The 13,627-nt window shown below is 49.0% G+C and overlaps 1 protein-coding gene across 1 annotated transcript; it reads left to right on the forward strand.

Moving 5' to 3' along the window:
- The first annotated feature begins 1,595 nt into the window (after positions 1 to 1,595).
- KLF11 (KLF transcription factor 11) lies at positions 1,596 to 13,471 on the forward strand. The gene is made up of 4 exons (XM_069728084.1): positions 1,596 to 1,781; positions 5,628 to 5,888; positions 9,889 to 10,855; positions 12,958 to 13,471. The coding sequence occupies exons 1-4, from the start codon at positions 1,737 to 1,739 to the stop codon at positions 13,254 to 13,256; spliced, it is 1,572 nt and encodes a 523-aa protein (XP_069584185.1). The 5' UTR covers positions 1,596 to 1,736; the 3' UTR covers positions 13,257 to 13,471.
- The last annotated feature ends 156 nt before the right edge of the window (positions 13,472 to 13,627 follow it).

Consider the following 13,627-nt stretch of genomic DNA (forward strand, 5'->3'; position numbering starts at 1 on the left):
GGGGGGCGCATATACAGTGGAGGGAGGCGCACACATACAGTGGAGGGGGCACATATACAGTGGAGGGGGGGCGCACATACAGTGGAGGGGGCGCGCACATACAGTGGAGGGGGGGCGCATATACAGTGGAGGGGGGCGCGCACATACAGTGGAGGGAGGCGCACATATACAGTGGAGGGGGGCGCACATACAGTGGAGGCGGCGCGCACATACAGTGGAGGGGGCGCATATACAGTGGAGGGGGGTGCGCACATTCAGTGGAGGGGGGCGCATATACAGTGGAGGGGGGGCGCACATATACAGTGGAGGGGGGCGCATATACAGTGGAGGGAGGGAGCACACATACAGTGGAGGGGGGGCGCACATATACAGTGGAGGGGGGGCGCACATATACAGTGGAGGGAGGCGCACACATACAGTGGAGGGGGGGCGCACATATACAGTGGAGGGGGGCGCGCACATACAGTGGAGGGGGGCACATATACAGTGGAGGGGGGCGCATATACAGTGGAGGGGGGCGCATATACAGTGGAGGGGTTGGCGCACACATACAGTGGAGGGGGGGGCACACATACAGTGGAGGGGGGCACATATACAGTGGAGGGGTTGGCGCACACATACAGTGGAGGGGGGCACATATACAGTGGAGGGGGGGGGCACACATACAGTGGAGGGGTTGGCGCACACATACAGTGGAGGGGGGGGCACACATACAGTGGAGGGGGGCGCATATACAGTGGAGGGAGGCGCACACATACAGTGGAGGGGGCACATATACAGTGGAGGGGGGGCGCACATACAGTGGAGGGGGCGCGCACATACAGTGGAGGGGGGGCGCATATACAGTGGAGGGGGGCACGCACATACAGTGGAGGGAGGCGCACATATACAGTGGAGGGGGGCGCACATACAGTGGAGGCGGCGCGCACATACAGTGGAGGGGGCGCATATACAGTGGAGGGGGGCGCGCACATTCAGTGGAGGGGGGCGCATATACAGTGGAGGGGGGGCGCACATATACAGTGGAGGGGGGCGCATATACAGTGGAGGGAGGGAGCACACATACAGTGGAGGGGGGGCGCACATATACAGTGGAGGGGGGGCGCACATATACAGTGGAGGGGGGCGCGCACATACAGTGGAGGGGGGCACATATACAGTGGAGGAGGGCGCGCACATACAGTGGAGGGGGGCACATATACAGTGGAGGGGAGCGCATATACAGTGGAGGGGGGCGCATATACAGTGGAGGGGTTGGCGCACACATACACTCTGCAGGCGCTATTATTTATCACTGCCGCACACGTTATTATAACTCTATGTGGGCGGGATCTGGGCGTGTATGTGAGTGACAGCCGCACTCTCCCTCTGGCTCCGCCCCTTGAGTCGCGCGACCTTTTCCCTACTTTCCAGTTCTCTCACCCGGCACACTCAGCACGCTCTCTACACGAGCTGATCACGCTCCCCGGCAGCTCTGCCATTGGCTGTGGAGCTATGGGAGCCGCGCTTCTGATTGGCCGGTGGCTCTCGCTGCCGTGAGAGCTCTGTCCTCATCTTGCCTTCCCCGCCCCCTGGTGGCTGTGTGCGTGCTCTGCACGCCGGCCCTCCCATGCAACATGACATCCCCAATGCAAAGAAGGCGAGCTTGTTATTGCTGATGAGCGCCCAGGCTCCGGCAGGCGGCACCAGGACCTGCTGCTCCTCCATCCTTTGTTACCGTGCACCAGCCAGTCATCATGCTGAACGGCAGCCCAGCAGACAGGCAGCAGCCATCGCCAGCTGTAAGTACCTCAGGGTTGTGTGTAGATCTGCCGGTGCCCCTCAGTATTGGCAGCTGTGTACGTGCACCCTGATGGGTGGACAGTGCCCGTGTAGGAGGAGGGGATCAGCTGTGTCCAGACATGTCTGTAATGGGCTGGGATTGGGGTCAGACATGGCACAATAGTCTGCCAGGGCTGGCATCGATGTCTGTGTCTGCACTGCATGTGGCGAGCAGAGGGTTAATCCTGGGGTGCAGTACCAGGAGCTGGGGTACAGTGGTGGGTACAGTGGTAGGAGCTGGAGATGCAGTGGTTTGGGCTGGAGTACAGAGGTTGGGGGTGCAGTGGTAGGAGCTGGGTGCAGGGGTCTGGGCTGGGGGTGCAGGGGTTTGGGCTGGGGGTACAGTGGTGGGTGCAGTGGTAGGAGATGGGGGTACAGTGGTGGGTGCAGTGGTAGGAGCTGGGGGTGCAGGGGTTGGGGGTGCAGGGGTTTGGGCTGGAGTACAGGGCTGGGGGTGCAGTGGTAGGAGCTGGGTGCAGGGGTCTGGGCTGGGGGTGCAGGGGTCTGGGCTGGGGGTGCAGGGGTCTGGGCTGGGGGCGCAGTAGTAGGAGCTGGGGTTCTTCTGTGCCGGTTGCCATTATTTGTGTGTACACCGCTATGGTCTGTGTTGCTGCCACATAGTAACGCTCCGATCACACCCGATTCTTACAATGACACAATAGATGCAGTTTCTTTGGCATTAACCCCTTGCATCCTGTCGCCGCCCCTGTGTTTTTCTGGCTGGATTTTGAACCCACACGCCGCCCCTTGTTGCCGCCCCTTGTTGCCGCCTGCTTTCCTGGTCCTGCCCCCCTCACATGGCTAGTTTAATGGGTGACGTTTTGGAAAGCTATATTTGGATCCCCCTAGCCGCCGCCCCCATGGGTGGAGAGGGGCAGAGTTTGGGATCCGTTGCCCTCTTGTCTCCTCGGGTGGGGTCACCGCTTGTTGTCTCCGATAAGCTGGTGACACGACTCCCATCGTCCGCTGGGATCAGCGCTGCACTACAACCCCCAGCGTGGCTTCATGCAGAGATTGGACAGTTCTGTGTGTTGTGATTAACCCTTTGTTGTGCAGTGCTTAAACGCATGAAAGACCACAGGGAATGATGACTAAGCTGTCCTGTGGTTGGGGCATGTAAGGTTAACCCTTAGTGCACTCTTGGCCTGCGGAGGACTGGTCACTGGGCCGGAAATGACCCTGGCTGCTGTGGTGGCCGCTTCCTCTGTGCTCTCAGCTCTGCTCATCTGTAGGTGCTGATGTCTGGGATTACACAGGGCTGTGGGTGAACACTGTGGCCTGATGGGTGCAGATGTCCCCGGCTCTGCTGGAGATCACTATTCCTCTATTCTCATAGGATCACTATAGATATATCACTATAGATATGCTGTTATTTCCCACAATCCCCTGCTTGCTGGGTACCTCAGTCTCCATGTTGCTGCAGGTCATCTGAGGACGCCTCACATATAGAACAGGCCGCGCTCCGCTCCATCCTCTTCCCACCATCCATTTCTGGAATAAACCACTGTGTGTGACATCGTTTAGCGTCTCCACATTTTGTTTTCTTTGCTTTTGTCCTGTGACTGATACAATCTGGGCGGCAGGGTGGCTCAGTGGTTGGCACTGTCACTTTGCAGCCCTGAGTACAAACCCCCATCTGTAAGGAGTCTGTATGTTCTCCCCGTGTTCGCCTGGGTTTCCTCCCACACTCCGAAGACCATACTGATAGGGAACGGAGATTGTGAGCCCCGATGGGGACAGAGATGATATCTATAAAGTGCTGTGGAATATGATGGCGCTATATCAGCAAAACGTAACCAAAATAATATAGATATGGCGGCATTCTACATAGAGTGTAGGTAGATGGCATTAAATGTTAAATATGTCATTACAATAGAAGGACTGAAGACACCTACAAGTGACTGTATCGGGGTCTCACGAGGAGGGGGGGGGGCATCACTGCCTTCTGGTCTTTACTTTTCTGTTCCTCTAAGGAAATACAAAGATGGACATAATAGGCGTGAACAAACCTCTAAATATATAGCAATGGGAAGATAGAATATTATTGCTCCACAGCACTTTACAGACATCACCATCGCTGTCCCCATCGGGGCTCACATTGTACATTTATGAGGATGTCTTTGGAGTGTGGGAGGAAACCAGAGGATACCCACGCAAACACGGGGAGAACATACAGACTCATTACAGATGTCCTTGGTGGGATTTGAACCCAGGACCCCAGCGCTGCAGTGCTAACCACTGAGCCACCGTGCTGCCCAGATGGGTAATATATGGGGAGAGATACAGACATTTCATAAATCCATAGTACACATGAAAATAAGCAACTCTGTAGTATATCTTCTCAGGGAAATCTGCTTCTTTCTCCTCCAGGACTCTGCATTTTCCCATTGCTGAGATAGGAGATGACAGTTGGTGCTTTTAAATTTCTATGAAGGGGGAGGAGCTAGCGGAAGGCAGACATTCTGCTGTGAGTTCTCCTGAAAGGACAGTTACAGTTCTGCATAGAACTCTATGAGCACCAACCGTCACCTCTATCTCAGTGAGCGGAAACTCTGGACTCTCGCTGAAGACAGCGTCTACCTGTGAATTACAGATGGATAGATAGAAATGAGCGGTGTGAATATAAGAGGGCTGGATCCAGTGTGTGGGAGTAAAGATTTGTCTGCACTTATAGATATGAGACGATATTTTACATACCATTAATAAAGCCAAGTAGAAGCGTCATTCTGGGAACAGTCACATTTTCTGTCCTGCCGGCTTAGTTCACAGCTGCATGCGCTGCCGGTACAGAACATGAGTGGGTGTGGAGTGACCCCTGACCTGGGTGATGTCATGTTACAAATATATCATAAGTGATTTATAGCTCTATGAAAGTGCTCGATTCCAGAAATGACCTAATTATACTGCACATTTACCTTTATGATGATTATTAGGAACAGCAGCTTCAGTCCTGGCTGCAGTGATATATTAGAACCTGTCATCGGAGCAGTGCTGAGCGCATGGGATCTCATTTAACCCCAGTCCTGACCAGGCACATTTTCAGGTTTCTTTTTTTTTTCCATCATACATGCAGTGTAAAGACCTGCACCTTTTCTTATCCAGACATTCAAATAATTTATTTATTTTCTTTTGAGATGTGGGGCCTAATTTTTGTTTTTCCGATGTGGGTGGGAAAATAAAGAAACATGCGTATAAATTTTTTTGTAATCTTTCTGTAATTATTTTTATTTATTGGACACTCTTTTTAAATTTTTTTTTTTTTTTTTTTTAAAGAGGGGGATGGGGGGGGGGGGGGTGAATGGCTTGCAACAGTGATTTGGATTAGTAGCAACTTTCCCCCCTTCCTATTTATTTATTTAGCATATGGTGCCCACCACGAAGTCATAAAAGACCTTTGGGGACAATTCAATATATATATATGACTGCATAGCAGAGCTGACTGGGTCTCTTAGGGCCCAGCAATTCCTGCTTCCTCGGCGCTTTCTATACAGCGATAGGAGTGGGGAGTCTGGCCGTGTCTGACAGCCAGCTTCCCACCCCTGCAGCTGTAGGAGCTTGTGCATCTTCTATACTATGCAGTGTGTAATGTGAACCACCCAGACTTTAAATCTATTGGTGGTCCATATGTGATTATCTGAAATGTTGTATTTTTTCTTGGTTTGTGTATATTTTGCTTGGGTGTAGCAATGGTTTATAAAACCACCAAGGTGTCATCTTGATTGTAAGATGTTGTCAGTCTTGTATCCCGGTAACGCGTGCTATAATAATGGTTCCGTGGGTTTGTTTTTTTTGTTTTTGGACCATAGGTTGACTTCATGGACATCTGTGAGTCCATACTGGAAAGGAAGAGACATGACAGTGAGAGATCGTCCTGCAGCACCTTGGAGCAGAATGACTTTGAAGCCGTGGAGGCTTTGGTCTGTATGAGTTCCTGGGGCCAACGAAGCCAGAAAGGCGACATGCTGAAGATGCGGCCGCTGACTCCCGCCTCCGACTCCTCCGACTTCATCTTGCATTGTGAATCGCCTCTATCCATGACCAGAGAGTTCCACTCTTTAGCCACGTTGGTAAGAATCTAACACCCAGTGTGGTTCTCCCATGTCTGCGTTGATTTCATCTGAGTACGTCCCACACGCAAAGGCCTACTGATAGGGAAGTTAGACTGTGAGCCCTGATGGGGTCAGTAGTGGTAATGTCTGTACAGCGCTGTGGAATATGATGGCGCCATATAACCAAAGCATAACAAATTGGTTGCTGTGGGCAATAAAGACAGGTTTTACTTTCTAGCCCGTAGCAACCAATCTGAGCTCAGCTCTCATTTCTTAGGCTACTTTCACACTAGCGTTTTCTGCAGTCCGTCACAATGCGTCGTTTTGCAGAAGAAACGCATCCTGCAAAAGTGCTTGCAGGATGCGTTTTTTCCCCATAGACTTGTATTAACGACGCATTTGCGACGGATTGCCACACGTCGCATCCGTCGAGCGGCGAATGCGTCGTGCTTCTGCGGACCGTCGGGAACAAAAAACGCTACATGTAACGTTTTTTGCTCCTGACGGACCGCTTTTTCCGACTGCGCATGCGCGGCCGGAACTCCGCCCCCACCTCCCCGCACCTCCACCTCACAATGGGGCAGCGGATGCGCCGGAGAAATGCATCCACTGCACCCATTGTGCAATACGTTAAACGCTAGCGTCGGAATCTCTCCCCGACGCATTGCGACGGGGAAATTCCGACGCTAGTGTGAAAGTAGCCTTAATCTACTCTGGGAAAATGGAAGCAGAGTTCTGATTGGTTGCTATGGGCAACGGTGGCCATTTAATTGGTAGGCCTCACTTATCAAAACCCTAATGGGGATCTATTAAGTTATTTGGGCCACTTTTACAATGTGGGCAAGAATGGGTGCTACAGGGCCTGACAGGTTTATGTCCGACGTTGACCTAAATTTGGGTGGTAATGCGTACATCTTGGTTTGTGATGTACGGACATCCCAAGTTTTTTGCTTAATGAGACGCTACAAGGCCCCTCAGGTGGACCTGGATCCTCACGTTTGCCATCATTAGAGTTGGAAGGAGCTATTGTTTATGGAGGCTCTTCACCATAGTAACCTCCCTGAGGAGATTAAACCCCTGGAGCATCATATAATAATAATAATAATCTTTATTTTTATATAGCGCTAACATATTCCGCAGCGCTTTACATTTTTTCACCCAGTATCATCACTGTCCCCGATGGGGCTCACAATCTAAATTATGAGCTGTTTGAGGCCTGCGCACCACTGGTAGAGCCTGCAGTTATTTTGACCATGGTTGATAACATTTAATATAATCTAGGCTCCAGACGAATAAATATATCTATAGTTATATATCTATCAGAGTAATCAGAACCTACAAATATGATGCACAACCAAAGAATCTTCAGAAAAAAAAAATATAGTTTATTATTGAACAAATAGTCACAACATTACAGTAAGGGAACAGACCACCAGGTGGCAATAGAGTGCAAGGGTATGGGCAATAAATACATACGGTATATCAAGTTGATGCTAAATGTAATAGATAAAATACAATAAATACCTCTATAATTTACTGAGCATAAAGGATCAAATATCCATTAGATACGTAGAAAAGGCTAGTATGCATAGGCTACTCAGATCTCAAATTTCATCATTTTAAAATATATATATCAAGTGAATACTCAGAATAAAGTGATCGCAGTGCATAAATGCTAAATTTCCCCGAAAGGATAAGCAAAAAGAAGATAAGTAGTTAATATAAACATAGGGGATATCAAGTCAGCAATAGCCTAATCCCTATAGTGCATACCGTATCCATGCATCAGATGTAGTTATCCTACGGTATTATGTTGCCATATTTATACATACCCCGATGGTGAACCCGCACGGCCCGACGCGCGTTTCGCTCCAGCTTCAGACGCGTCCCCTGTTCCGGAAGATGATGGCGGCTGTACCATGCATGGTAATCTAGCTCTGCCGCTCACTTGTTTATCTGCACCGTGCACTTTTTGATTGGTCCCATTTTATATAAAATGCAATGCGATGGGCCTCTTCTCAGTCTCCCTCGTCAAAGCTGAAGCGAAACGCTGATATATATATTTTACATGATGAAATTTGAGATCTGAGTAGGCTATGCATACTAGCCTTTTCTACGTATCTAATGGATATCTGATCCTTTATGCTCAGTACAGTACCATGTAAACCTATGGAAAACAAAATCCGCAGTGCACATGCTGTGGAAAAAAACGCACGGAAACACTGCGTTGTTTATTCCGCAGCATGTCGATTCTTTGTGTGGATTCCGCAGCGGTTTACATCTGCTCCATAATAGGAATCCGCAGGTGAAATCCGCTTTGCGGATTTACGAAAATCAGTCTGGAAAAATCCGCAACGTGTGCACATAGCCTCAGCCTTCTGTATGACACTAATGCAATAATTTTAGGCCTGGAAAAATGCTACAAGACACATAGTATGTTTACGGAGGTTCTCCAGCTTTACTGTGTCCTCAGCTTAGGTCCTCAATGTCAGATTGGGGGTCTAACACCCGGCACCGTCAACGATCAACTGTTTTTGGCTTCCCCAGCGGTTGTATGTGAATGGAGCCAGAACAGCCGAGCTCTGCACACTGTGTAGTGGTCACTACTGTGGTACTACAGATGGGCAGCACGGTGGCGCAGTGGTTAGCATCGTTACACTGCAGCGCTGGGGTCCTGGGTTCTAATCCCACCAAGGACAACATCTGCAAGGAGTTTGAACGTTCTCCCCATGTGTGCGTGGGTTTCCTCTAGGCTCTCCGGTTTCCTCCCACACTCCACAGACATACTGATAGGCAATTTAGATTGTGTGCAAAACTGTAAAGCGCTGCGGAATATGTTGGCGCTATATAAAGAGAATAATAATAATAAATTCAGCTCCTGTGTACTTCAATATGAGTTGATCTGCAGTATCTGAGAACGGCCACTACACAGTGTACAGAGTAGTACTATTCTGGTTCCGTTCACCGTTTACATCCAGCCGCTGGTGGAGCTGAGAACAACAGATCAGTTTGTGCCGAGCAGGGCCGGCACCAGGTTTATGTCGTTTTTTTTTGGTGACAATGGCGTTCCTCTTCGCTTTAGATTTTTTTTCTTCTCCTTCTTTTTTTTTTTTTTTTTTTTTTCAAATCATAGAGAATAGTGATGAGTGAATATGCCCGGATAACGTTTTATCTGAGCATGCTCTGGTGCTAACGGAGTGTCTTCAGTGTGCTCGAAAAATGGGTTTGAGTCCCCGCGGCTGCATATCTCGCGGCCTGTTCGACAGTCGCAACACATGCAAGGACTGCATGTCTAACAGCCGCGAGACATGCAGCTGCAGGGACTCGAGCATATTATTTGAGCACGCCGATGGCACTGTTAGCACCCGAGCATGCTCAGATAACACCTTATCCGGGCACATTCACTCATCACGAGCTGTATCGTGGCTGTCTTCTTGCCACATAACCTGTAATTTATGTCATTACTATTTTGGGGTCCGTATACAACATTCTGATCTCTTATTATTCAAATTTTTTTTTTTTTCATTTTATTTACATCCCAAGAAATAGTGTGGTATAGTTTTTGTATTTTTCCTCTGTACATTTCTTTAAATTATCCCCTATGGGATTTGAAGCTGCGATGACTCAATCTCGTGTATGTTACACCTCAATCCTGTAATCTGGGATACCTAGATTTACAAACATGGCGGCCACAAACGCCCTGCAATCATGTTAGAACACTTGACCCCAATTCCTACTTCTTAGATTCTACAGTCTTGATCTGTAGCGGCATGTAACAGGTTAATATAGCCTGGCTGACCCCTTTAAGCCTGTTCATTTTACATTGAGTGGTAGAGCTAAAGTCGCTTTGCGCGGTCTGCTAGAGCTATGGCTGCAGCTAACTCGCCTCCTCCTATATTAGTAATGGAAATATCTTTGTAATTTTAGTTGCAGTTCAAGAGTTTCCAAAAATGTGCCTAGATGCTGATATCGCACTTTACCTGACCTCACTCGTTGTTTTTTTTTTTTTTTTTCCCAGTGCATGACCCCTCCACACAGTCCAGAATTTGCTGAACCGTGCACCACACTCCCTCCTGCCTCCCAAGTGACCTACTCCAAACCGGTGACCGTGATGGCTAGCGATTCCCATTGTTTGGTGTCCTCCTCATCTGTGTCCAAGTCATTCCCGCAAGGGATCCACAGCCTGGAGTCTTCTCAAGAGTTGGCCGTTTCTACAAAGTCTCAGCCTTGCAGGGCAATGGTGACCAGCGTCATACGCCACACGGCCGACACTTCCGCCTTTCATCACGTTCCCCAACTACTCTCCATGGGAAGCGTGCCGGCTGGTCAAAACTTATCCCATAAGACATGTGAAGTCAAACATTCCAAGCTCACCAAAGAGACACATGCCCACAAGGATGGCTCACAAAGTTCCTCACCTCTGCACCTTCTGCCACAGACTGATATGCCCTGTCCACACGCAGAAATGGGCAGCCGGAAAGTAGCCGCTGCTTCGACAGACACGCCGACGAAATGTGAAAATGAACACTTAACTGAGACCAACCCCATGGCTCCTGTCCCCGTTTCGAGCCCCCCTGTCCTTTGCCAGATGATTCCAGTTGCTGCACAAGCTGGTGTTCTTTCTGCGTTCATAAAGCCTTCTCCGCAACCGATGTGCAATACCGTCAAGCCAATCCTACCCCAAACCACACCGCTCGCCCAGCCAGTCCTTATGGGCACGCCTATATCTCAGGGGGCCGTAATGTTCGTCCTTCCCCAAGCACCTGTTGCACAGCCACCTCCACAATGTTCACAGACTCTAATGACAGTCGGGAGCACAAAGTTACTTCCCCTCGCCCCAGCCCCTGTGTTCATAACCTCCGGCCAATGCGGCCCCCCACAATTGGACTTCTCCCGGAGACGCAACTATGTGTGCAGTTTCACTGGCTGTAAAAAGACTTATTTTAAAAGTTCACATCTTAAAGCACACCTTCGAACCCACACAGGTGAGCCGCGTGTTTGCTTCATGACTATGCCAGGCCTCGATTTATTAAGTCTGTCGTTTCGTATGCCTGTCCTAATGAAGGTTAAGCAGAAATAAGATGCTCTAAGTCCATTAAGAGGAGCATCTTATCAGTGACATGTTCCTCCAGCCCAGAACTGGAGTAACATATTTGGTGAATGCAATTCTAAGGGTATGTGTCCACGTTCAGGCTTGCTTCAGGGTTTTATGCAGGTAAAATCCTGACCAAATCTGCACCTGAGGTCACTGGCAGGTCACCTGTGGTGTTCTTGCGTGTTTTGCTCATTGTAACGACATGCTGCGTTCTGAAAAGATGCGCCACATGTCCGTTTACGCGGGTCTGCCGCATGCGTTTTTTACTGCATAGTGGAGACGGGATTTCATTAAAACCCCTCCACTATGCTGTAACATCTGGACGCTGCGTTTTTGACGCTGTGGCTCTACGCAACGTCAAAAACGCAGGGTATGTTTCCACGTTCAGGAAACACTAACACTTTCGATGGGTGGGCATGTTCACACCCCTTCCTGCTATGACTTCCTCCCCCTACCCCCCCCCCCCCTTCCAGTTCCTGTATTTTGGTAGAGCTGCAGAAACTGCCAAAAATCACAATTTGCGTGCAAATTTTGCGTTGCGCAAAAATTGTGCAACTTTTCAAAGTCTTTTATGGCGCAACCATTTTGATGAATCGGGGCCATGATATATCCTCTGGTCAGCAAGTTTCATCACCCATTACATGCTGGGAAATTAGCCTGGTCGAACTTAGGTCCCTATTGTTTTATAGGGCAGAGGATCCAGAGAAGGAACGTCACCTTTCGGACAATTGCGCAGTGACTTCTGGATTTTTACCAATTCTCAGTGGGACATATTTGGGTTTGGTTCATCCGTCCATATTTCACAGTCTGTGCATACATTGACCGCTGGTATCCTGATATGAACTTACAGCATCATACACACCTATAAAGCTGTACGTTCAGGTCAGGAGATCCGCGATCAGCCAGGGCACTGCCGTCTACATCCAGACTGGGAATTATGGCCCACATTACTACGCCAAAAGCTCTGGAGCTCTGGCTCAATTTATTCCTTACATTCCTTGTTCCAGATTTGTGTTTGAGACATTTTAGCTTATCACTGCACAGTAGCAAAAAAGGGGTTCAACTTAAATAAAAGGGCATGGCTTAATTGTGGGAAAATTACTCCAAAATGTTGATGGAAAATCTTGGCATAAAGTAAGAGTTGGCATGAGATAGATTAAATAAACTTGTCATCATGATAGATGTGGCGTATCTTCTGCATACCAGATCTAGTTTACGTCCAGTATTAACCTGCCTCCAAAAGTCCACATATGATAATTGGGGGTACACGGGTGCCTCATAGACACCTGTGGGTACATTAGTATGACTCCATACAACTCTGAACTTGCAAGTATGCAGTTTGCGTACTTCTGGCCACATTCCAACTAGACGTGTCTGGTCTCCATTGAGGGAGGCTGTGTATGTCTAGTCGGCATGTGACCGCTTTTCCTGGCACCGATGCTGTAGAATCCTGATGGCACGCTCTGTGAGGATACACAAGTCTGCAGTCGCACAGAGTGACCGTAGACTTGTACCCTAAAGGCTACGTTCACATTAGCGTTGTGCGGCGCAGGGTCGGGCGCAGCCGCGGCGACGCATGCGTCATGCGCCCCTATATTTAACAATGGGGGCGCATGGACATGCGTTGTCTTGCGTTTTGTGACGCATGCGTCATTTTGGGGCAACTGTCAGGGCGCAGAGGACGCTGCATGATGCAGTTTTTTATGCGCCAAAATCATGCAAAAAATGAACGCATGCGTCACAAAACCCTGCGTTTTGCATGCGTTATGCGTTGCTGCGCCGCACAACGCAAATGTGAACGTAGCCAAAGACTGACATCCCCTAAGGGTACGGAGTCATGTTTGGCTAAGTCACCAGTGAAACTGAAGACTTGGTGATGGAGGAGGGGACCTGACTTTTTATAGCGTTTTCTAAATTGTCATGTCGTAAACGTGTTTTCTGGGACCGCCGAATCTTTTATTGTTTACTAATTGATCTCTCTTTAACTTGCAGGCGAAAAACCTTTCAGCTGTAACTGGGAAGGATGTGATAAAAGATTTGCCAGATCAGATGAACTTTCCCGACACCGTCGGACACACACAGGGGAAAAGAAGTTTGCCTGCCCCGTGTGTGATCGCCGGTTCATGCGCAGCGACCACCTGACCAAGCACGCCCGGCGGCACATGACGGCCAAGAAGGTGCCCACGTGGCAGACAGAGGTCGGAAAGCTAAACAGAATAACCACGTCAGATCAATCAAGATGCACTGCGCCCCCGCTAGGCATGCTGGTCTCCATGTCTGCGCCAGTGTAAAAGGGACGGGTCGAGCTGGTAGACTCCTTTACCTATTAAGCACCAGAGACTGGACACACAAAACAAATCCTCCCTTCTCGGTTGACTTTACCTTGTCGGATCCCTGTTGCAGTTTTGCTTTGAAGTATATTCGCTTTCCACGTGATGCGACTTCTTATCGACCTTCGTTCCCAGCCTTTTACATAGGAAAATAAATCCTGATATTGTGGCAATAAGCATGTTATGCATTTGTGTATGATTCCGAGCAACAAAAATTTTTATACTTTTTTTTTTTTTATTTTTTTTTAAGTTTTTGATTTGCGATATAGGATGTACAGACTTTTGTGGTCGATTCTTATTAGTATAAGACCCGTTTGATACAACCGATCCCC

This window comes from Ranitomeya imitator, chromosome 5 (genome assembly GCF_032444005.1).
Source record: "Ranitomeya imitator isolate aRanImi1 chromosome 5, aRanImi1.pri, whole genome shotgun sequence".
Lineage (NCBI taxonomy): Eukaryota > Metazoa > Chordata > Amphibia > Anura > Dendrobatidae > Ranitomeya > Ranitomeya imitator.

Bases quoted from the DNA above. Each gene is read 5' to 3' on its own strand.
- KLF11 (XM_069728084.1), top strand. From the start codon at position 1,737: ATGCTGAACGGCAGCCCAGCAGACAGGCAGCAGCCATCGCCAGCT. The intron at 1,782-5,627 runs GTAAGTACCTCA...TTTGGACCATAG, and splicing joins GGCAGCAGCCATCGCCAGCT to GTTGACTTCATGGACATCTG. The intron at 10,856-12,957 runs GTGAGCCGCGTG...TTTAACTTGCAG, and splicing joins ACACCTTCGAACCCACACAG to GCGAAAAACCTTTCAGCTGT.